This window comes from Pteropus alecto, unplaced genomic scaffold (assembly GCF_000325575.1).
Source record: "Pteropus alecto unplaced genomic scaffold, ASM32557v1 scaffold88, whole genome shotgun sequence".
Lineage (NCBI taxonomy): Eukaryota > Metazoa > Chordata > Mammalia > Chiroptera > Pteropodidae > Pteropus > Pteropus alecto.
In genome coordinates this window covers 3870660-3894747 of record NW_006494611.1, presented here as the reverse complement: position 1 = coordinate 3894747, position 24088 = coordinate 3870660, and the positions used below count along the sequence as shown (strand labels likewise).

General features: G+C 37.4%; 1 protein-coding gene and 1 pseudogene across 1 annotated transcript in view; both read left to right on the top strand.

The window, feature by feature from the left end:
- The first annotated feature begins 1216 nt into the window (after positions 1-1216).
- LOC102881351 lies at positions 1217-1665 on the top strand (annotated as a pseudogene).
- A 4106-nt stretch (positions 1666-5771) lies between these two features.
- The window catches only part of LIPH (lipase H), a 32549-nt gene continuing 14232 nt past the window's right edge, over positions 5772-24088 (top strand). The window contains exons 1-3 of the mRNA XM_006925803.1: positions 5772-5908; positions 18712-19079; positions 20211-20319. Of these exons, the coding sequence (XP_006925865.1) occupies positions 5827-5908; positions 18712-19079; positions 20211-20319 (559 nt within the window). The 5' untranslated portion in view covers positions 5772-5826. The remainder of the gene's footprint in view (positions 5909-18711; positions 19080-20210; positions 20320-24088) is intronic.

The window sequence follows — 24088 nt, the reverse complement described above, 5'->3', positions numbered from 1 at the left end:
AGAAGAGACCTCCCGACCCTCAACATCCATACTAATAGTTAGGGGGTTCATGGCTCTTAGAAAAGATTTAGGCAGGAAAGTTAGTTAGGGGGTTTCAGGTCTGCCTGCAAAGACACTGAGGACATCCTATCCTAGAAGGGGTCCGCCCTAATCAGCCCACAATTAAGCAAGCCAGAAGGCATTTTTTAACTCACACAAACCAGTAGGCAGAGAATTAAGTACCAGTGTAAGCCAGTCACTCAAACCTGCGCAATTAAGACCCCAACAACCTTCAACTCACCTGAGCCTCATTATACCATCATTATAATGTGATGCCCGGAAGTTCATTAATATCATTATGACAGACTGAATTCTGGGAACAAACATGCACAGAAAGCAAAATGATGAATCCCTGAGTCCTGTCAATCTTAGTTGTCAATCAAGGAAGCCTACAGCTCTAAGAAAAGTAATCACCCACAGCAAAAAGAGATAAAACCCCCAAAGGCTTTGTTACCAGGACTTTCGAGCCACGCTTCTCTTGCTCAGGCCCGCTCCCACTTCTAGAAGTGTACTTTCCTTTCTAATAAAACTTTTCTTTTCTACTGTATTTCGATGTCTTGCTCAGTTTTTGGTTTGAGACATCAAGAACCTGGACAACGCGCCAAGAGAGGATCCCCGCTCCCCAGTAACATAAGTATGACATACAAAGTTCTTCACAGCATGTCTTCAAATTATTATTTCCCTACTCATATGCACCAGACTCTCAATCCACACTACTTTTATGCCTTCAGGGTTATTCCTTCTGCCTAGAATGCTTTTCCTCCACTTTCTTCACCTTTCCAATTCCTACCTAGTCTTTGGAACCTGGATCAAAAGGCACCTCCTGTGCGAAGCTTTTCCAATGGCTCCTTTCTCCAGGATTCCCAGCATCTTACTGCTTCCTCGGTTCTTTTATGGAATGTGTTTCCATATCTTTATATTAATATTATCATTAAAGTGTCTGTGTCCTTGAGGGAAGGGGCCATCTCCTAAATGGAAACTCAAGAAATGAAACAAATAATGGATTTGGGAAAAGTTACCCTAATTGGCTTGCAGAATCTGAATCAAGGAAACAGACTTATCTTTCCAAATTTGGACCGAAGTGAGAGGTGGCAGGGTCACTCATGTGTGTGAAAAGACAAAAGAATGCTATAGTGAGTAGGAGGCCCCGGGGAGGAGGGCCCGCCAAGCTGCAGCAATGGCGGAGAGGCTCGAGGACCTGAATCTACCCAATGCCGTCATCACAGGAATCATCAAGGAGGAGCTCCTGGACGGTGTCAACATTTCCAAGTAGGCCTGGAGCACCACCTCCCGTGCTGCCAGCGTCTTTGTGCTGTATGCCACATCCTATGCCAACAACTTTGCAATGAAAGGGAAATGCAAGATACTGAATGCCAGTAATATGCTCTCAGCCATGGAGGAGAGAGAGTTCCAGCAGTTCATTATCCTGTTAAAAGAAGCTCTGGAAGCATATAGGAGGGAACAGAAAGGCAAGAAGGAAGCTTCAGAGCAAAAGAAGAAGGATAAAGACAAAAAAAAAAAAAAACAGATTCAGAAGAGCAAGACAAGAGTAGGGATGAGGACAACGATGAAGATGAGGAAAAACTGGAAGAAGAGCAGAATGAAGAGGAGGAAGTAAACAACTGAATAGGATGAGGAAACTGTGGCACCTTGAAAGGTACTACTCTGAATGTGGTATATGTTTATGTGAAGCTTTTTCCTACTGGACAGAGCACCTTAGGCAGAAGAGCCTGAGAAGATCAAAATGAAAACTGGCTAGAAAGATCAAAACCAGCACTTCCCAGACTCAGATGCTCTGAGTAGCAAAATCCTGTTATGCTTAATCAGTCTAAAGGTTATGACCTTTTGGCAAAAGGAATTCTGAATGGATAATTTAATCAATCGATTTGATCTCTTTTGTTTACTTATGTATATGATTAGGCAGTTTTTGATTCCCAATTCTCTCCCACCTGCTGTGTTCTAGATCACTGAGGCAGTCAAAGGCTCAGGAAAAATTGAGGTTTAGATCATGGTCAGCCTGTTTGTACAGTATTTGGCAATACAGCTTATTACAAGTGGTCAGAATGGCTTACCTTTAGGAAACTACTAAAAAGCCATGGGAAAACAGTGAAATGTGTTCTGTGGTCTCTTTACTTAACAGTAACCATTGAATATTGTTTTTTACAGATCCACTTGGCTTGGGGCCCTTCTATATGGCTTATAGGCATTTGGCCTGTGGGGTGGCTGTACCGTGGGTACATGTGCTTTTTAATCAGCAGTAGACGGTGGAATTAGTCAAATATGCCAGCGTCTTACTCTTAGAAGATGGTTTAGTCTTATACATACCTTGCTCTCTGCCAATAGGATTTATTGTCACCTGGAAGGTATAAAATTCCAGGCTTTATCATCTTGTAGTCCATCTCCCAGACTTGTGACTACAGCTTTTCATTCTTCCAATTCATGACAAGTTCCAAACTTTATTTCTTCTAGGCACAGCTTTCTCCTGTGCTTCTCACTTGTTTCTCTTCTACCTCTCTTCTACTCCCTGTTCCCACTTTCTCCCTCCTTTTCTCACTTCTGCCAGTCCAGAAACTTTGATAATTTGCTTAATATCCCGAAGTGCAGCTTACTCTGATTTCTTGATTCTGATCTCATGTCTTTTAAAAATGGTTTTGTAAACTTCTCTGAACCTTAAGGGAAATCGATGGTGCTCAGAAATCTAATCCCTCCCCATCCCACACACCAACCGTCTTTTTTAACTCCTTCTAAAGTATCTCTGTTGACCTTTCTTAGTTTTTTTCTTTCCATTTAGTACTCCAAGCACATATTTGTCTCTAAGGAGGCTGACAGGTAGTGAAGTATAGTTTGACACTGTTAATTTGTTTAATGAAGACAGTGAAGATTGTTGAAATGAGTGAAGAATGTTGAGAAAATTATAGTGCTTTGTACAACTAAAGAACATTCTTGTTCAAAGTGGAAAAAAGAAAAAAGAATATTATAGTGAATTATATACCAGCTTGGAGCCCTAGCCCAGGGCAGGAGGGGACATAGGTCACCTTTTCTGACTGTTGAAGCTAATGAGAATTATAAAACCACCCTCCCTCCGTTCCATTACACTTCCATACCTGTTTTTCCTGTCCATTCATTTGGAAGCTTGCCTACTTTCTACCCTGCTCTCCGTAGTGAATGATTTCTAGGTTTTTATTTTTTTAAGCCAGTAAATAATATAAGATTGGAAATGAGGAAAATTGTGATATTCTTGAGTTGTGATCATTTATCAGGGTCATAGTATTGAGAAAAATGACCATTATTCATTTGCGACTGTCTGATGAGAAATGAGGAAATGATTTTCCTCAAAAAAATACCTCTGACTAAATGTTAATGTTCAAATGGTTATGATTTGGCCCATCTTTTGGAATTTTTAAAAACTTATTTAGAAATACAGATTCACCTGAAGTTACAAAAATAGTACAGGGATGCATGTGTATCCTTACTGCCCCCACCCCATGGTAACATCTTGTGTAACCAGAATGCACTATCAAAACCAGAAAATTGATTTGGTACACTCCACAAACCTTATTTAGATTTTACCTGTTTTACATGCACTCGTGTGTGTGTGTGTGTGTGTGTGTGTGTGTGTATGTATTGTGTGTTTATGTTTCTATGCAATCTTATCACATGAGTAGATTCCTGTAACCACCACCACAATCAAAGGACAGAACTAACCCACCTCTCGAAGATTCCTTGTGCTACTTCTTTATAGTCACATCCATTCTCCCATAAGTCCTCCCTTTCTCTTCCCTTCCCCTATTCTTTGGAATGTTTTGGGGTTTTTATATTTAATATTTCTCACTAACCCAAAAAAGAGGGGGTGAGTTCTCTCATTGATTCTTGTGCTGTTTTGAATGCTGGAAGTAGAAAGGAGCATACAGCTAGGAAGTTGGGGGACCTTATGTGCCCGCCAGTGGAACAATCATTAATAGTAACACAAAGATGTTAAAAGTAACACAAAGCCTACCCACGGAAATGATTTTTATTCCTATAATTGGCTAGTTTCTGGGAAAATGTATGTTGGCTGTCTAGATAAACACTTCGCATAGTACTAAAACTGATAAGAGCTCAACAAACATTTATCAGGCAAGTACACCGATCCAACAGGGAGCAATGTTTTCCATAACCAATTCTTAAGAGAATGTGAAACAATTCTTCATTTGTTCCAGAGGGCTGCTGTTTTCAAATTAGTAAAGCTTTTTGCAAATGGAAAAGTAAACAAGCTAGTAGGTCACCTAGCTGGTTTTCCTATTAACATCTCACTAATTTATTTCTCCAAGCAGGACACAAAACACGAAAAGAGATTAAAGTGCTGACTAAAGTCATTCCCCTGAAAGATCACCACTGTAAGGTGCCCTCCATTCTTAAAATCCCACAGAGATTCTCCACCTGATCCCCCCTCTCAGCGCTGTGCAGCCCACCTTCTGAGGGAGGGGAAAGGTGCAGATTGTGTGACCAGTTAGGTGATAACAATGGTTACCGAGGCTGATGCACTTAACTTTGGTAGTAGGCACAGTACTAAGAACTTTAGCTATATCTCATTTAATCCACATAACAACTCTGCGAGATGTGTGGTTTTATTATCTCCATCTTGCAGTTGAGAACGCTGACTTACAGAACTTAAATATTTTCCTTAAGACCACACAACTAGTGAGTGGAAGACTTGGGATTTGAATCTATGTCAGTGGACCTGTGCTAGGAAGTCTTGGCATTCATTAAGTGAGGTGTGACACAGAAACATATACACAATATTTTAAAGCTCCCCAGGTGTTTCTGATATACTGATTCCTTGGGAAGCATTGCTAGCATCAACTTCCTACAAGGAATTCCCTGTAAAAGGGGCTGCTGAGAACTGATAAACATACCAGAGATGCTCTTACTTCATAAATTCGTACTCCAAATAGATCATCCTAAATGACTAAAGTGGCTTTTGCCTGATGCTTTGGATGAAAATATATTCTTAATTTGTTATGTCTTTATTTCTTATTTATTAATTTATTTTTAAGCTCATCAGACCACCAGAAGTCTAAGTAAGTGTTGTAAACACTTCTACCAGAAAAGGGATTAAATTGCCTTGTAGCTATGGAGCACGAGTTTAGTTACTTCCAACACCGAGGATGGATTCTGGCGTAGTTCTCTATTTAAAGTCTTTGCTTTTACTTTTTCAAAAGAAAGAAAAGAAAGGGAAAAAAAAGAGCTAATAGGTAAGAAGAAATAAAAATAAGACATATAATATCATTAAAAAGGTTCCCTTGATCTGAAATATATTTTGGCAAATATGGGTATATGATTGGACTTAATGAAACATTCTTAATAAAACCTTAAGACTGCCCTGTAAGGAATGAGTATGTGAATTAACATAAAAATCAGTTTTGTATACACAAGCCAACAGAATATTAACCGGATTTATTTCATTCACAAGAACAGCAGGCGAAAATATCTCAGATCACACTTGATTTCAACACACCAAGCCAAACGACTAATAAACCGCCCACGAAGAATGAAACTATTTTGAACTCGTCATTCTGCAAATACGTATTATAATATTAAGATATGCATAAACCTGTGTAAGATAGAATTGTACCTGACCTTTTATTGAAAAAAGGAGGAGTCAAATATCCTGAAAGGGTTGGGACTGTCAGCAGTCTCTCAGGAACTTCCTGTTGTCACCAGACCGCTGGATTAGTTATCTGAGCTCTCTCTGAGCAAAGCCCTCAGTGCAAACTCTAAGGCTCTGTGAAGGAAATCATTCTTCTTATGAATGTGACACACACTCTCTTCAGTTTCCATATGCTGAGGTTATACTTCTTCATCAGTTTGATGTGCTTGGTGAGATCAGGTAGGTCATTTATTGAATGGTTTTCGTAATTACTTTAAAAGTTATTAGAATTATTGTCATTTTGCATTTTATCATCCTAGTTCCTTAATGAACTTTTTAAAGTTTCGTCCAATCATTTTTTAAAAAGAAGATACAGACTAAATGAACTTTCTAATTCTGAAAAAAAAATTATTTTTCTCAGTAATGAAAAACTCTTATTCCTTTGACTTAACTTGTTATTCCGAGGTACAAAAATTGAATATGCTGGAAAATCTAGAATAGAGTACTTTTACTATGGCTCTCCACCTCTATGAAATAAGATTATTTATTTTCTGAAAATGAAAATTTTTATTTTATTATAATATTTAATATATATGGACGGTAGATTTTTATAGCTTTCATGCATTGAGAGCTTATAAATTATTCCTAGAGAAAAAAAATGTGGTTTTTGTATGTGTAAACCCTTTAGAATGGTGCCTGGCATATTGATAGCTTAAAAATTATTAATCATAATAAAGAAATAAAAATTAAAACAGTAACAAAAATAAAGTGAAAGGCTTTGAAAAAACCTCAACACCTCTCAGTCTTTTTAGAAATCCAGTTCTTTTTCACATAGCTTATGGTAATGAAGATTGGTATCATTTTTTGAAAGTAAATGTGTTATAAATTAGGAGCCATAAAAATCTTCATGCCCTTCAAAATAGTAAAATCATTTTTTCTTTTAAAAGGAAGAGAAAAAAACATATACAAATATGGTTCTGTTATTTATAATAACTTGAAACTAGCTACAGCAGAGGTGTTCTTACATACAAGAATAAAGTATAGTATATCAACTTTTTTAAAAATATAGCCTTTAAAATAATTCTGAAGCTGTGCAGAAGTGTACAAACATGTTTATAAAATAACACAAAGTAGAAAAAACAGAACTCAAATCTGTAGATAAACTAAAATTACAACTATGTTAAAATCATGTATGTATGCCTGTAAATAAAGTTTAGAAGGAAAATGGAAAAACTAAAATAGTTATATTGGGATTTGAGGCTTATAAATACATTTTTCTTTATTTGTGCTTTTAAAGTTGATTTAATAGTAAGTTAAAATTTTACAAGTGATGACATTTTTAACTGAGAAGTCAACATTTAAAATGTGTGTTTATTATCATTTTTTAATTTTAAAAATGAACATAAATTTAGAGATAACTTAAGAGGAGAGAGTGCTAACCCTAACACAAAAACCTGATGATTTGTGGTTACTTGCTTTCAGTCTCCCATTACATATCTCTATTTACAAAGCTGGAACTTAATTTTTTTGTGACCTTTTTACTTAATGTTACCTCATTAGTAAAATCCTGTTTTAAATGATCTTCAAAAACTCACTACTGCGTGATAGAATCTAAGCAGAGACACACCACAATAAACTTATGTAGCTAGAAGGAAAAGACAATTATAGCTGTAAGCTAAACATAGACTTCTCTGTATCTGCAAAACCATGAACTTGGAACTTCCATGGGGGAGGGTGTTGAATGATATACATCTGATAGCAAAAATTATGTATCACAGATACTTTGACTTTTTGCTTTTGCCTTCTTTGATTTATAATCCAAAAATTAGCAAGCATTAGGATATGATTCAGAAATCCCAAGGATACAAGTTATTCACTTTTAGAGATTTTGGTTTCATTGTTCTAACCTTTGTGAAATCATGATAGGAGTGTTTGTTATAATCTTACCAGTGGATACAGTAAACTCTAGAGTGCACCAGAATCAGGTGAGAAATTTGTTAAAGATGCAGAGACTCTCTCTTCAGAGGTCCAGACTCAGGGGGTTTGGGCTAAGATTTTGGAATCTGCATTTTTAACAAAACCTCAAGGTTTTTCAGCTTCAGATGGTCCAAGGAAAACAGGCTGATAAATATTGTTCTGAATTAAGGCTGTTGTCATAAGGTTTTTTTAAAGTTACTCTATCAACATTTTGGCCTATAGAAACTTGTGAAAAACTAGGTAGATATTTTCCTAGAGAAAATACTTAGTGCCAAAAACAGAGAGAATTGTTTCCTAGGATATTGGAAATCCTCTCCAGATGATTTATACTCTGTGTGTGTTTGTGTGTGTGACTCATCCTTCTCTAACACAGAGGCAAAGGTAAGTGAGGAGGTGGAGTATGAATGTGCATATTTTGCACATGATTAAGAGATAAGAGTGAAGAAATCTGGCATCTGATTTGTTTTCTAAGTTGTATCCGAAAGAAACACAAGCCAGTGGTTAAAAACAGAGAGATCCTTCCATTCAACAGGGCATTTTGCCCACATGCTTTTTGCTTGTCGCTTCCAGAAGTGGATGGAGGGAGTTGGGGGGGCATGGAGGGGACTGAGATATTCCACCCGTTTGGGTTCTAGCCAGCTATGAACGCTTTACAATCTAGCTCAGGACAGGTTTTTAATGCCTGTTTTTAAATTCAGGTGGTCCTCTGCATAAAAATATACACCGAGTTACTTTTCAAATTTAAAAAATTAAGTAGAATTTTATGGCAGGGACATACCACGTCCCCCTTCTACTCTTAAATATAGGAGTCCAATTCATTTTCTAATTTCTCTAAGTCAGATTTTCTGATCTAAAGAGATTTTTATTTCTGGGACTTTTGGAATACTTTCCAAACAGTGTTTTCAGGCAAGCATGAGAGTGTGCTCAAGTGTGGGTTACTGGAAATGTCCTGGCTTCATCGATTAACATGTGGTAGGCTGTGTCCCAGACACTGACTAGCATTCATTGCCCAGCATGCAGAACACTTGACAATGCATCTCTTAATCCTGGTCTGAATCTCAGTAAATATTTTCAGGCAGCATTGAGTCAGTATACCTGACTGTGGACCTCTGTTCTAAAGAAATTATTACCACACATCTGTGTCATGTTTGGGGGTGGGGGAAAATGATAGCTTGAGCACACCTTGGAACCCAAAACTTGACATAAAAGAAGTGCGAGTCAGGGTCATGCCTGTTTTACTTCCTGTCTGGATATTGTGCATCAAGATGAAATTGGGTGGAACCTCACTGCTGTCACTTGGGTTTGGAGGTTAGTGGACTAAATGTCACCCCAACCATGGGAATGAGAGAAACTGATATTTTGAATTTTAATAACCTGACTCAGTCATATTGAGCTGTTTAATGGGAACCTACCCTTGACTTATGGAGTCTCAGAGAATCTCAGAACTTTCTGTCCTCTTACACATACTCACAATTGCTTTTATCAATAGGTTATCTCTTTCTTTCTTTTTCTTAGAATTTTTATAAGAGTTTATTTGAGCCAACTTGATGATATGTGCTGGGGAGTAAGATCTCACATGCTCCATCAGTGGGTTATTTCTGTCCACAGCTCCATCATCTTTTATTTTTACCGACACCCTCTTAGATGTGACTGAGGAGTTTCCTCTTTTTGTAGAAGTTTTCCTTCCAATCAGAAATGTGAGAAATGCTATCAGTTTCTCCGAAAGCAGGCAGAAACTAAAAAGCCAGAACTGAGCATGGCACTGAGACAGCATAGGCAGCTTCATTTAATTTCAGGCCAATGTCTCTTGCTAAAACAAAGCAAAAGGATCCCTTGGATGTTTCATCAGAAAGGGAGCGGGGTTGTCAGTGCTTAGTCTTGTCTCAGGGACTATCCAACTGGGACTCATCTGAAATAAGTCAATCTAGGGAAACATCTAAAATAAGTCAATCTCAGTTGTATTCTAGAGCAATATAGCCTGTGGTTAAAAGCAGATATGTTCTTCCAATCAAGAGGGCATTGTGTCTCTCTGCCCCTCCCTGCCCACTCCCTGCCCCCTCCCCGCCAATAACAGACTGACCAAGTTGGGGACTTTATTCAGCCTTCAGTGGTAGACAATAGAGGTCTATCAACTTTAGTCTCCAAGGGGAAAGAAAACAAATTGGAAAACTAGGAGCCTATTTTGATTTAGATAAAAAAAGTAAAACTTCTGCTCAGTCACCTCTAAAAGACTTTTCTTCTTTTTACTCTGGTCTTTCCATGAAAGGGTAAACTTATAGAAACTTTTTTTTTTAAGTTTTATTGTGATATAATTCACATGCCATGCAATTCACTAATTAAAGCATACAATTCAGTAGTTTTCAGTATATTCACAGATATGGTGCTATTATCACCAGTTAATTTTAGAACATTTTTATGACCTCATTAAGGAACCTAGTACCCTTTAGCTATCACACCACAATCTCCCTATCTCTCCTATACTCCAGCCCTGTGCAACTGCTAATTTGCTTTCTTTCTCTACAGATTTAACTATTCTAGACACTTCATATAATTAGATTACATAATATGTATTTTTGTGTGTGTGTGTGTGGTTGGCCTCTAACTTATCAAAATGTTTTCAAGATTTATTTTTATTGTAGCATGTGGAACCATATTTGTTAGCCAAAAGGTATTTGTTCAGTTAGCCAAAAAAAAAAAAAAAAAAAAAACCCCTGCTAAAAAAAGGGTCAAATAAACACCACTAAAAGCCAAAAGGTATTTGTCCAGTTAGCCAAAAAAAAAAAAAACCCTGTTTGAAATAAAGGTGATAAAACACCTATCTGATCAACTGCCTAATTACAAGATTACGTATGGTTGTTTTCAGGTCTTTTAATTGAAATTTTAATTTAATTTTCAGGTCTTTTAATCTTGCTACATTTATTATTTTAGATTTGGATTGTCTTTGGTTATAAGACTGCCCTGGAAATTCGTTTGTCTGAATAAATGCCTCTTGTCCTTTTAAATCAACTGGCCTGCATATCTTAGAATTTTGTGCACAAAAAGAATGCTAGAGATTAGCTAAGTCTCTAAGGAATGAGGAACCAAGCTCTCATTTTAATATGAGAAAAATGATGGCCCAAATAGTTTATTTGTTTTACCTTTTTAATGACAAAGCCAGAACCAAATTCAGTTCTCTGGTCAGGGTGAAGCACTGCCACCTGTATACTGGCAAATAAAGTTTTTCTTTTCCAAAATCCTTCCAAAATAATGGAAGAAAAGGAATTAATACTTACTGAGCACTTGCTTTATAGAAAATCCCATGCTAAGTGATTTACTTACATTATTTCATTTAGTCTTCATAACAACCCTGTGAGATGAGTCCTAGTAACCCAACTTATTATTAACATCATCAGCAATTACTAATTTTTTAGTATTTACTACATCTCAGATAATGCTTTAATTTAGGCACTTCATAGACATTATCTCCATTCTCACAACAATCCTGACAGGAGGGCTGGGATTAGGGTGAGGCAAGTGAGGCACTCAGCAGGTACAAAATTTAAGCGGAGAAGAGACCCCAAAACTCAGTAATCAAGATAAATTATATTTATGATTTTTAACACAATAAAAATGTTATTTTTCATGCTATTTTAATGCAATATTTAAATCATATCTTAATATCATTTGATATTTTAATACAAATGATAATATGCATATCATTAATAAGGCATATGAGAATGCATTATTCTATTAATGCATCATAAATTATGTGCATAGATAATATTCTAATGCAATATTTTTAAAAGATGAAAATGCAAATAGGTCCATGATGAACAAAATATCAACTTTTTAAGTAAATATAGACTATTGTTCATTTTACAACTCTGTTATTGTACTATAAGAAAAGTCATTTCCAATCAGCCAGCCTCCTGGGCCCATGCCACCTTCATTTCCTTGCTGGACAGTTTATGAGAGTTGACTGTGGTGTGTGAACAGACTGAATGATGAAAAGGATTATATATATATAGTCATGTTTTCTGATTGTAGAGCTTTCACGAAATTTTCACACTTGATTGAAAATATGGGATATTTTGATAAGTGTATATATACATAATGGTTTTTCTTTTGCCCTAGGCTCAATATAGCTCTGTAAGCACTGCCTAACAGATTGGCACTATGATCATTTTATACACGTGAAGCTGGGGCCCAGAGAGATTAGGTAATTACCTACTAGAGGTCACATAGCTAGCAGGCAATGGAGTTGGACCTCAGACCTAGATCTAACTCAACAACCTGTGCTCTTTTCAAAATCGTGTTATACTTTTGTTTAGGACATTAGACCGTTTTTCTGTAAAGAGCCAGATAGTGGATATTTTTAGCTTTGTGGGCCATTGGTCACTCAGCTCTGCCTTATAGCAGAAAAGCAGCCATGGACAATACATAAATAGGCATGGCTGGATTTGGCCCATGGGTGACCATGTGTTAGATTATAACAAAACATCTCAGGCATAAATATGTTGTCTGTGAAGATGTCATAGCCAGATTTTCCTGACATCTTACTTGGATAAGTTTCTTTTAACATAACAGAGGGAAGGCAATAAATGATAATCAGGCCTGTTCTACACGGAAGTCTGAATTCCTCCTTGGATGGGAGACATCCCATTGTAATTTTCCACTTGTCAACAGGAAATGACATTTCAGAGTAACTGAATTTCAAAATAGTCTGAAAAGAAAAGGCTAAGTTTCTCCTGTTTCACATAAACTCTAATAAGAGGTTAAGTTGTAGAAACCAGTTTAACATGTTCTGTGGTTACTTGGTTTGGCTCTTTAATGCTACCTAGGAACAAAGTTGACTTTGTAACAAAACAAAATGAAAAAAATAACTAAAAGGAAGTTTGCTTTCTGAAGGCATACAAATAATTAATCATTTTAGAAATATTACCATAAAGTAGAACTTAAAAAACTATATGAGGGTGAAGCAATTTAACAAATTTGCTGTTCACAAATATTTAGCGTTTGCATTCCCTCTAAATTGTCTGAGAATTTAGGATCCAACAACAAAACTAGTTCCTATGTGAACTATGCACTAGGACCACAACATTGGACAAAAAAATTAACACAGTACCTGCCCTCAAGGAGCTTAAACTAATTTGTAATGTGACCCCAAATAAGATAAATTTAATGTTTCCTTTTTATTTTAAAATGTTATTAATTCTGAGAAGAAAAGGTTAAATTTTAGGCAATTTTAAACTAAGAACATCAGAAATGGAATACATGACTCCTTTTTTTGTTTGTGTATTATTTTCCAGGCCTTGTCATCTGCAGATATATTTTTACATAGTTTGTCATAATGCATGTGCCATTTCATATTCCATTTATTTTATAAATATTACATCATATACTCTTTGTAGTATTCAGATGGATCATTTCAAGTGGCTGAGTAATGTATCAACAGGTTGATGTTCATTTATTTAGGAAATATTTATTGATGCCAACTCTGAGCCAGGCTCTTTTCTTGGCACTGGGAATACAACAATGGATAAACAGACAAATAGTTCAGTTATCTTGGAGTTTCTACACTAGTGGGAGAAGTTATTTCAGAATAAAGAAAGAATGTTTCAGTATGTGATATGAAAAAAACAAGTAACATTTAAAGAGAAAAGTTCTCTGAAGTGGAATTCAATGCAAGAAAAAAGAATAACATCTATAAATCTTGGGGGAAAGGAACATTATTCAAAGTTAGGTCATCGTTTAGGCCAAGGATTTCATTTACAGATATGAGTAAACTTAAGAAATATATGATTCATTATTAGCCCTTCTTGAAAAGACAGCAAGAGCCTGCACCCAGGGGTGAATGGAGAAGTCCAGGAAAGGGACTCACTGTAAGCAGTGATTGTGTACATTGTAGAACTAAATTGTACAACTGGGGGGAATATGGATACAGCAGATAACTTTCGTATACAGCCCATTCTCATTGTTTATGGTAGTTATGTTCTGTAAAGTCACTGTAAACACTAGATTAACAAATACTGAACCATCGCTCCTAGGAAAACTATGGGGTTAGGTTCTTGAGAGACTCTGGTTATAATTTTGTTGACTGATCAATACATAATCTTATGTTATGTTTAAAGATACCTTATTTAATATATATCATTGATTCATTAACACTGAACTCATGGCCAACAGCACTATAATTCATGTCTGAACAAAGCTTCTCTAACTTATGTATTTTCTCTGTAATGTATATCTAAGAGAGGTATAGCTAAGATGTTCCTAAACTTCTTGAGTTTAGGAACACCAGGCAGTAAAGACTACACTTGGGGGCCATTTTAAACAGTGAAATCACCAAGAAAAAGTACAGGAAGCGAAAAGCTAATAGTAAATAGTAAATAGACAGTGAGAAAAACATTTGTTGTGAGAGCTAAAACGAGAAGGCAGAGCATTGTGGCGATTGACCTCGATTGAGTGTGGGCATGTGGAGCAACTCAAATTTTTGTTTTTGTCACGCTGCACATGTCTGTGAATGGCCACAAAAACATGTCATTTTAGGGATTATAAATCTTGAGTAGGTGAATGCACAAATATGAAATCCACAAATAATAAAGATTGACTGCATTTTGACCATGGGAACAAAAAGTGTATGTTTGTGTGAGTGTGTGTATATGTCTGAAGGAGAGAAGTGCCTTAATTTTCTCATCTTAGCAGGAAATGATAGTACAGATACAGTAAATAGAGCAGAAATTTTCTGTGATTGATATACTAATACAGGGGCTTAAATATTTATTTTCAAACTAAAAAAGGAATCACCAGATGAACTAAAAATAATTTTACAATTAATAAAAGTCAGAAGGTAGAATTCAGGTGAGTAGGGAGAAGTATTGAGTGTGCTAAAGCTCTAATCATGTATAACAGAGGATCGTTAGATACTGTCTCAAGTTACTGAAGTAAGAATTAGAGCAGAGCAAGGAAAGAAAACTGTTCTGACAGAGCTTAGCAGCAGGACACATAGCAGAAGTCAGCAGTGTGCTCCATAACAGTCTGAGATACAGTTTCCTGAAGACCAAAATCCTTGCAAGGGGTTCACATTGGTGGGTAATTGAGTCCGTACACCTAAGTCTGGAGCAGTTCTGCATGTAATCTGCTTGTGGCCTGCAGTCCACACATTTACATACCATGAAACTGAGATTTTAGTATTTCATATAAAGTTATAAGGACAATGGCCAGAAAAATTAGAGCAGGTTATAAACCTCCCAGTATGAGAAAGAATACATAAAAGAAAACAACAAAGAGAGAGGGCAATCCATATAGGAAAAAGTAAGAAAGCACTAAAATGAGAAAATAACAGCATTACAGTATTAAATCCAGTTGCATCAGTTTCGGTTCTCTAGAAAGCAGACACCAAGGTGGAATTAGATGCAGGAGATCTATTGAAGGACATGTATGAGAGGGATAAAGGAGATAGGGTAAAGCCCAGTTAGGTGCTATATATAAGACCCCTTAAAACAAATAGATTCAAAGGGTTAAAAAAGATAAAACTTGCTAGGCAAATGCTAACAAAAAGAAAGCCAAGTTGTGATTATAATGTCATTTGGTAGATTTCAAGGCAAATAAAGCGCATAATGAAAAAGGATATAATTCCTGAAACATTAAGTCTTGATAATAAAAGTAAAAATCTGTGAAACTAAAACTTAGTAGCTTGGGAAACTTGAATTTGCCTCTCAGTATATTGTTGTTACACTTCGCAAAAGAGATGTCCCATTGTTGGTATTTAGATACATTATTTCCAGATGATTAGAGAACGAAATTCCTGATTCCCACACCAGGCCTATTTAAATTCTCATTTTACACCATATCTCTGTTACATGGCATACATCACAGGTTGCAGTTTTATACTTATGTATGTGTTTTGTTTCATTGAAGCCTAACTCTCCCCTGGAAATGCCACCTGACACAGAACCTAGGATAGAGAAGGCTCTTGTTGAATGAACTGCACATTTCCTCTGAGGATGAGAGATTATATATGTAAAGCTGTTATAATATTTAGTGCTGAGAGAGAGGAACTAGGAATCTAGTACTTGCAATGGACTTTTTCAGAGCATAATGCCATTATAAAGATAACTAAGACATTAAAAAATACATGAAGTCCGAGTGGTTCTATTAAGTGAAAAATAAAAATCCATTTGTTTTGCTCTTCTTGCCTTTCAGTAACTTTCCATTTTAAGGGCTTATAGTAAAGACTCAGCAAGTCAAGGAGGTTGACTGAGCCATTCCATAGATGTGAAGTGGGCAGTTGCTGCTGAAAAATAGGCTGGGCCCAAACTTCACAAGTCTTCTCTGAGCCTTCCAAGGACTCGGAGATGTGAGTTTTGACACACTGGCCTAATATTGCTCATTTGGCTCAAATGAACAGACATAAACAGTTCCCTTCTTTGGAAAGGGATCTCTATCTTCCCCAGTATGAACTTATTCCTAATTAATCTCCACAGCATTCCTCTCTTGGGCAGGTAGGTGGCAAATGAAAGGTGACATAATTTCCTCAGACTCCCTGGTGAGTCAGTTACACAACCAGGAACAAAACCTAGTTTTACTTATGACTAAGACCGAGAGGCTCAACCCTATTCTATGACACTGTTCAATAAAGTGACCGAACAGTCAATTATTTACTCTGAGACTTGCTCTGCAAGCACCAGACAAGTTTCAGTCCATGTTCTCCAGGAGCGTGAGATCTACAGGAAGAGAAAAATGAAAGGCGCCAACAGATGGAAAAAGTATTTACATAGATGAATAAATTCTCACATCTAATTCACAGAATAGTGTCTATAGTTAACAATACTGTCTTGTATACTTAAAATTTGTTAAGAGAGTAGATCTTAAATCTTCTCCACCCCTCACCCCCCATTTAAAGGTAACTATGTGAGGTGAAGGGTGTGTTAGCAACCTTATTGTGGTAATCATTTTACAATATATATGTATATCAAATGATCACATCATTCACCTTAAAATTACACAAGATTATTTGTCAATTATATCTCAATAAAGCAGGGGGAGGGGAGGAAAAAAGTAAAGACAGTATCTATACTATGAGCATGCCTCACTGCACATGCTATTTGATGGTGTAGAGTGAAAAGAAGAAAGAGTGATTTGGGGCTCACTATTTTCTAGGAGGAGGAATTTCAAAGCTCACTTAATCTTTACCCTTCTACTTGAGCTTCTTTTGCTCATTCTATTTTAAAACTTCACTCACTTTTGAGTGCCAGAGCCTTTGCAAGAAGTTTCCAATAAAAATGTACACGAATGGACCCGAGTTATTAAGAAAAGGTGTGTATAAACCCCAGGAAGAAAGCTACTCTGAGGCTCAGGATGAGGAAGCAACAATTACTAGGTGTGTAAGTGTAGATTCACTAAGAATAGGGGCCCAGGGCAAATGGTTCCTAAATTCCTATTGGAGGAAGTCAAAAGAGATGTTTCCCAAGGCACTCTTGTCTTCTGTTGGGCAGTCTTCCCCTTCTTTCTCCTCCCTTCAAGGATGGTCATTGACAGCCCTTGCCCTCTCTCCTGGATATCCTAAAGGACCATCTCCAGCTTGCAGCTATGGAACTGTTTGTTGCAAAACTTTATCTCTTACTTGGCTTTATCTCTCTCAGCCAAGCAGGATGCGGGAGAGTGGGTCACAACATAGTTTTAAATAATTCTTATAATTAAAAATACAATACAGTCTTCCTAATCATTACATTTTTGTGTCTGGATACCAATGTTAAGCAGAGGTTTGCTTTTAACTGTTATTTTATCGTGGTTCTTAACCAAAGCCTTATCTAATGTTACAAAATATCGCTGCCTCAATACCCAAGGACCCCAAAGCCTTCCCACTCCCTCTGTCATCTTGCAACTTGATCTTTAGTTTGTTTCCAGCGCCCCACTCCCTTTCAAGCAGAAGTCTCCAGCATTTCTACTTTTGTTTTCTGATATCGGAACTCACATCCTCTCTCTCATTTTTGTAAGTCACTTTTGTAAGTCCTGTCCCCTTTCTTCTTCCTTTTATTTAAGCTTTTTATTTGGAAATAATTTTAAACTTGCAGAAAGCTACAAGAATAAAAAAATATACAGAACATTAATAATGCTTTGCACATATTCATCTATTGTTAACATTTTGCTATGTATGCTTTATCATTTTCTATTTATTTCTCCACCCTTAACTTTTTTTCTGAACCATTCAAGATTAAGTTAGCCATTTACTTATAATACTTCAGTTGTATTTCCTAAGAATTAAGATTTTTCTCTTACATAACCATGATACGGTTATCCACCTCAATTAATTTAACATTGATACTAAACTTTTATCTAATTTAATGTTAATATCTCAATTTTGTCTCTTTGACTTAATAATTTTTTATGGTATTTTTTTCTTCCATTACAGAATCTAATCTAAGACCAAATATTGCATTTGTATATCCTGTCTTTTTAGTCTCCTTTAATATAGAACATTTAATATAAAATATGACACTGACCTTTTTTAAGAATAAAGGTCATTTAAAAAAAAATAGAACATTCCCCATTTTGTGTTTGCCTGATTTTCTTCTCATGGTTAGAGTCAGGTTATTCTTTCCCCACTGAATACTACATAGGTGACATTCTGTCCTCAGTTCCTGAAGTTTCAATTATTGAGTCTTGAACTGTGTGCTGGGATCAGTGAGGGATACAGAGGATTATAAGACACCATTCCAAGGAGATTGTGGTCTAGCAGGATAGACACCCATGTATATAAGTACCCACAACACAGCCCTGAAAGTGTTTTCATTGTGCTGTCACTGAGGTCTATGAAGGGCAGTACTTATGACTGGGTGAGTTGGAGAAGGCTTCATTGAAGGAGGGTAGAATTTGGAAAGATGGTTTTCCTGGTGAAAAAGAAGTCACTACTTGCGAACTCTGAATCAGGTATGACTTTGCAACCTCATTTAACTAGATCTAGCCTCCTGCTATGGTGCTGTAAAGCACATAGAAAGAACTCCATGAGTATAGGACAGCACTCTTACTTGATGCCCAACTAAGGAAAGAACCATCATGATGCCATCTAACTCTTTTATTTTCAGCCACAGATGAAACATGCCCTTCTTTCACGAGACTGAGCTTTCACAGTGCAGTGGTTGGTACAGGACTAAATGTGAAGTTGATGCTCTATACAAGGAGAAACCGGACCTGTGCACAAGCTGTCGACTCTGCAGTTTTGGGGAACTTGAATGTGACCAAGAGAACCACCTTCATCATCCATGGATTCAGGCCAACAGGCTCCCCTCCAGTTTGGATAGGGGACTTAGTAGAGGGATTGCTGTCTGTAGAGGACATGAACGTGGTCGTTGTTGATTGGAATCGAGGAGCCACAACTATAATATATACCCACGCCTCCAATAAGACCAGAAAAGTAGCAATAATCTTGAAAGAATTTATCGACAAAATGTTGGTAAGGGAGAATTCTCTTAGATGATTCAGGGCTAAACTGAAACTGGACCATTATCTGGAGAGTTAAACCAAGAGATACCTGCAGTGAACAAGGGTGCTATTTTGCAAATCCAAATAAGCCCCAGAGAAGCTTGGGGGAAGGGCTGGAGGTAAGGCCCATAGGTGTGGCTGTGCAAGTTGCTCACTGCACTGGGCACTATCTAAGTGAGGATCATTGTCATTGTAGACATTATCGATTTATATGTTTATTATGGTAATTTTCCAGCAAATGACAGCAAAGCATCCTGAGGAAGGGACATATTTTTCTAACTCACATAAAGGTGTCCTATGTGTAGTAGAGTTTCTGTTTAGGGGTTTCCCGGCTTCAATGCCTAGATCTCCCTCAACTTCTTTAGCTGTTCCTTTTCCTGGAAATGTCAAAAGTTTACCGATCAGATTATCCAAAACAAAAACTGATATACATAATCTGATGAGATTTTTCTGTGTATGTATAACTTATGTTTTTAGAAGACTTACAAAGATTAAATAAATTTTAAATTTTATTTAGCAATCTATCTCATGAATTGACCCTTTTATGAAAAAAACAAAAGGTGACTCGATATTGGGACTATTTCAGAGAGTCACTGTGGCCAGCAGTGGCATAAGTTTTACATGAATTCCCTACCCTACTTCTTTCTTTCCTTCTTTCCTTCCCTCTCCAGAGTGAATTTATTTAACTGAACTAGGATGAAGGTAAAGGAGTCCCTCAAACTGTATCGTTACCCTTCTCCCCACCTGGGAAGGTCTTTAAGATGTCTTGGCTTGGTTTCTAGCAGAAGCATGAATAGCGACATCACGACACAAAGGTTAAGGCACAGGTTTGGAGCTGGGCAGACTAGTTTGCATCCTGCTCTGTTCCCTTCCCGATTGCCTGACCTTACGCAGATTACTTCAACATTAGGCCTCAGTTTTCTTATCTGTATAATCAAAAGAATGGTATTTAATTTGCAGGAGTGTTGTGATACTTATATGAGACGATGGATATAAGGTGCTTAGATACTATTCTCCAAAGTCAACAGATAGAAATTTTCTCCAGATGTCGTCAACTCCTTGGCCCCCGCAATTTATAATAATGGACCTCTTAAAATTCCAGGCAGAAGGAGCTTCTCTTGATGACATTTACATGATTGGAGTAAGTCTAGGAGCCCATATATCTGGGTTTGTTGGAAAGATGTTTGATGGGCAGCTGGGAAGAATTACAGGTAAGGCTTCCTGTGAACGGGTGTGGGGTGGTTAGCTGGGACAGGGTATTCACTGGGGGAGCATGATGCAGGCAATCCAAGTCCTTGGGTTCAAAGCTAGCTCTTCCAACTGTTTAATGTCTCTGAGCATGTGTCCTCTTATGCAAAAGGAAGACCATGCTAATGTTGACCTCAGGTTTTTATTTAATAAAATATGTACAAAGCTCTTTGTAAATTGTATATGCCATAGAAAAGATTGGCGGTGACTTTATTTCTCTTATGGCTAGAAAAACAGCTATCTCCATGGGAATTTGATCTGTGCACCCCAAGCAAATAGGCTTCCTTTCATTTAATCAAGAATAGCTTGAACTACATACCTAATATGTTTCTGTCCCCAAGCACAGCTGGAGTTTCATGATGGGAAAATGAGATGGGAATTCTGATGGTTGGGGTTTACTTTCTGAATATCAGCTTTTAGGTTAAAACTGAATGAAAACACTCAGCAACACGGTAGGTCAAATCCCAAACAAACAAGTGCTGGGTTTTCTTGCCTACTGCTCTAGTAACTTTCCATAGCTACAAGTAAAGGACTGAGGGAGGCTTTCTCTTTCAGAGACTCAAGACTTCATTCATTCATACCTTTCCCAGAATCCATCCTCACATGAAGATAGCTATTTTAATTCTAGGGAATCTGGAAAGTAGAAGAAGGGGGGAGGGAGAGGTAAATGATTCAAACCAGCTACACTTGGGAGGTAAGCTTTTAGGGCTACAAGTGTGAATGTGCTGCTAAACTTGACTGGTACCTGGGCAAACTATTCTCTCTGTCTCTTCTCTCTGTCTGTCTCTCTCCTGTCTGTCTGTCTCTCTCTCACACACACACATCCCCCACATTGGCTGGTACATTCTTTTTCCTTGCTGTTTTTCTCACTTTCACCCCAAAAGCCAAGTCTGCCCTCATCTTCTTATTTATAAATCCTTCTTTCCTAGGAAAGCAAAGCTCTTTCTAGTTTTAAAATTAGTAGTATTATTATGTTTTAGAAAGCAATGTGTCCTTACTTTTTAAAAATTTCCTTTTCCCTTACAGGTACAAAGGACAGATGGCTTGTATTTGCCTATGTTCCTTAATTGTCAAGAGCTCCTTGTGGTGGGTGGGACTTTTCCTAGTGGTGTGTTTAGAAGCTAACCAGCTCTCAAAGAAAAGAAAAAAAAAACAAACGCCAAACCAAAAAACCAGATTTGTAGTGTTTGCTGATTTCCATGGTATAAATACTCTCACTGTACCTGATTTCAAACTACCAACCTAATATCACTGACCACAGAGTTTGAAGAAAGATGATCAAAATCTGCTCTCCAGTGCCAGTCCCGGCCACCACTGCCTTATTCTGCTATTCCCCAGTTTTGCTCAGCCTCACAGCAAACCTGTTCCACGACTACTTTGAATGTGAATGCAGTGTAACTTGGTCTCTGACCATGGAAAGTCCCCCAGCCAGCCTTCCTTCCGCACTGGGCCCATAAGGCCCTGCTCTGTGGCCTGGACTCAGCCAGTGGTTCACAGTTCAATTTTCTGTCTCCACTGATTCCACCAAATTGTCCCGATTCCTCATCCTCTCTGAGTCCCAAGGCCAAACTCAGCTGTCCCTGAGAACTTTCAGGAGTAAAGCATTTTCCTTACCCACTCATCTCCCACTGCCTCGCCTGAATGGGCTCACTGAATTGTGGGGTGGGAATTTGGCCTCTTACCCAAGGACATAATTCATTCCCAACCCCCAAGAATTGGACAGTTCTGTTTGTTAATTATCTAGGCGGGAATGGCCGCTTCATCTCTTCTATGTTTCTTTCTTTCTTTTGCTCTTCCTTTTGCTTTTTATCACCACACATCTCTCCTGGTTTGACTTCTTATTAACTTCTTCAACAGAAGATGTCAGAGGAAGAATGGATTTTAAAATATTTTAAGTACCTACATCGGCTAATAATACACTAAATTTAATTCTCAATTTTAAGTGTGTGTAAAAAATGACTTTGGAGTGCTGGTTACAATGTCTGCTTGCTGAATTGGAATCTCTGAGGTTGGGGTTCAGGAGTCTATACTTTTAACCAAAAGATGTAGGTGTTCTTAACACTATATGTTGAGAAATGGCCATGTCCAATATAGCAACCACTAGGCACATGTGGCCATTGAGCACTTGAAATATGGCTAATGCAAATTTAGATGTGCTGTAAGTTCAAAATCCATGCTGGATTTCAAAGACTAAATACTAAAAAAGAACATTAAAAATATCAAAATTTATATTTATTACATATTAAAATGATCATAGTTTGGATATATTGGGTTAAATAAACTGGGTTAAGTGAAATGTATTATTAAAATTAATTTTTCTTAGGTTTCATTTTTTTACTTTTTTAGAAGTGGCTGTTAGAAATTTTAAAATTATATATGTGGCTCACATTATATTTCTATTGGACAGCATTGCCTTAGAGAGTTCATGGTGACTTTGGGTACGAGAGTAGGAGGTCCCTGAACCTGCATGCAAATGACGTCTGTCCTTTGATCCATCAAATTCTCAAACCAGTTAATGAGGCAGCCAAAAACAGGGATCACTATCTAGACTCTTTCCTGCTGGTCTCAGAGCAACAAGAAAGAGCTCCATTTTCTCATTTTGTCTCTATTCTATCATAATCTCAAAATGTTCTGGATTGAAATCCAAGAGTCCTTTTATAAGTCTTCAGAAGTGGCTGTTAATTCTACTTCCATTTTGTAGATAAGGAAACCAAGGTTCAGAGAAGTAAAGTAACCTGCCTAAGGTCACGTTAGGTTTGGGGCTTCACGTCATGTCTATCTTGACTCCAGTGGTCTCTGCCCACACAAAATAAACAGCTTTTTAGGGCAGCTTAACTGTGATTTTTGGCTGACATTGTAAACTGATCATTTGCTATGGCTTATCACTAGGGCAATCATATATCTAAGTTTACTGGACAGTCTCCATTTGTATCTTACATCCTGGTATAATTATTAATAGCCCCCTCGTCACTTTCAAAATTGCCCTGGTTTGGACTTTATATAGCAAGCCGATTTATCTGCCATGGATCTGGAAGCTGCTATAAACTGGGGCTCTCACTGTTTCACTGTGCATTTTCTTAAACCGGAAGTGGTGCTGTCTTCCGTGAGGAGAAGGAGGCTTCCTCAGCAAACTCTTTCCAAGGTTAGGAGTTTCTCTTGCTCTGTTGAGAACATCCTGTGGACTTGGCTGCCTGAGTATTGATCCATCTCCCACATCAGTTTCAGTTGGAAGCAGGCAGAAGAACAAGCAAAGCTGGTTGGGGGTGGAGAAAAGAAAAGGAGGCACATAAAGACATGTCTTAATACAGCAAGAGTGTTGGAAGAGGAGAAATGGAGAGATTGAGGCTAGAACCGAGAAAGTTGAGTCAAAAATGCTATCTCTTGGATTTTATCTGTAACACCAGATGGGAGATGTCATTTAAAATGGCATTCATAGGTAATATGTTCAATAAGTCTCTTGAAACCTTCTTTTCTCCAGGTAGGTTTCTAGCAAGCAGGGCTTATTTGAACCTCTATTGTTTGGTTTTGGTTTTTAGTTTAAAGTTTTTATTTACAGCATCATGGGATCTGCTGTCTTGCTTTTACAGCTGTTTCATAATGGTGAGGAACGCCCAGCTAGCATTGACCAAAGGAAAGAAATAAATTCAGGCATTTATAGGGTGGGTCAATTCTGTAGAAGTTGACACCCACTTTACTTCCCTCTTTGATACCTGGTCTGCTACCTGGCCTGAT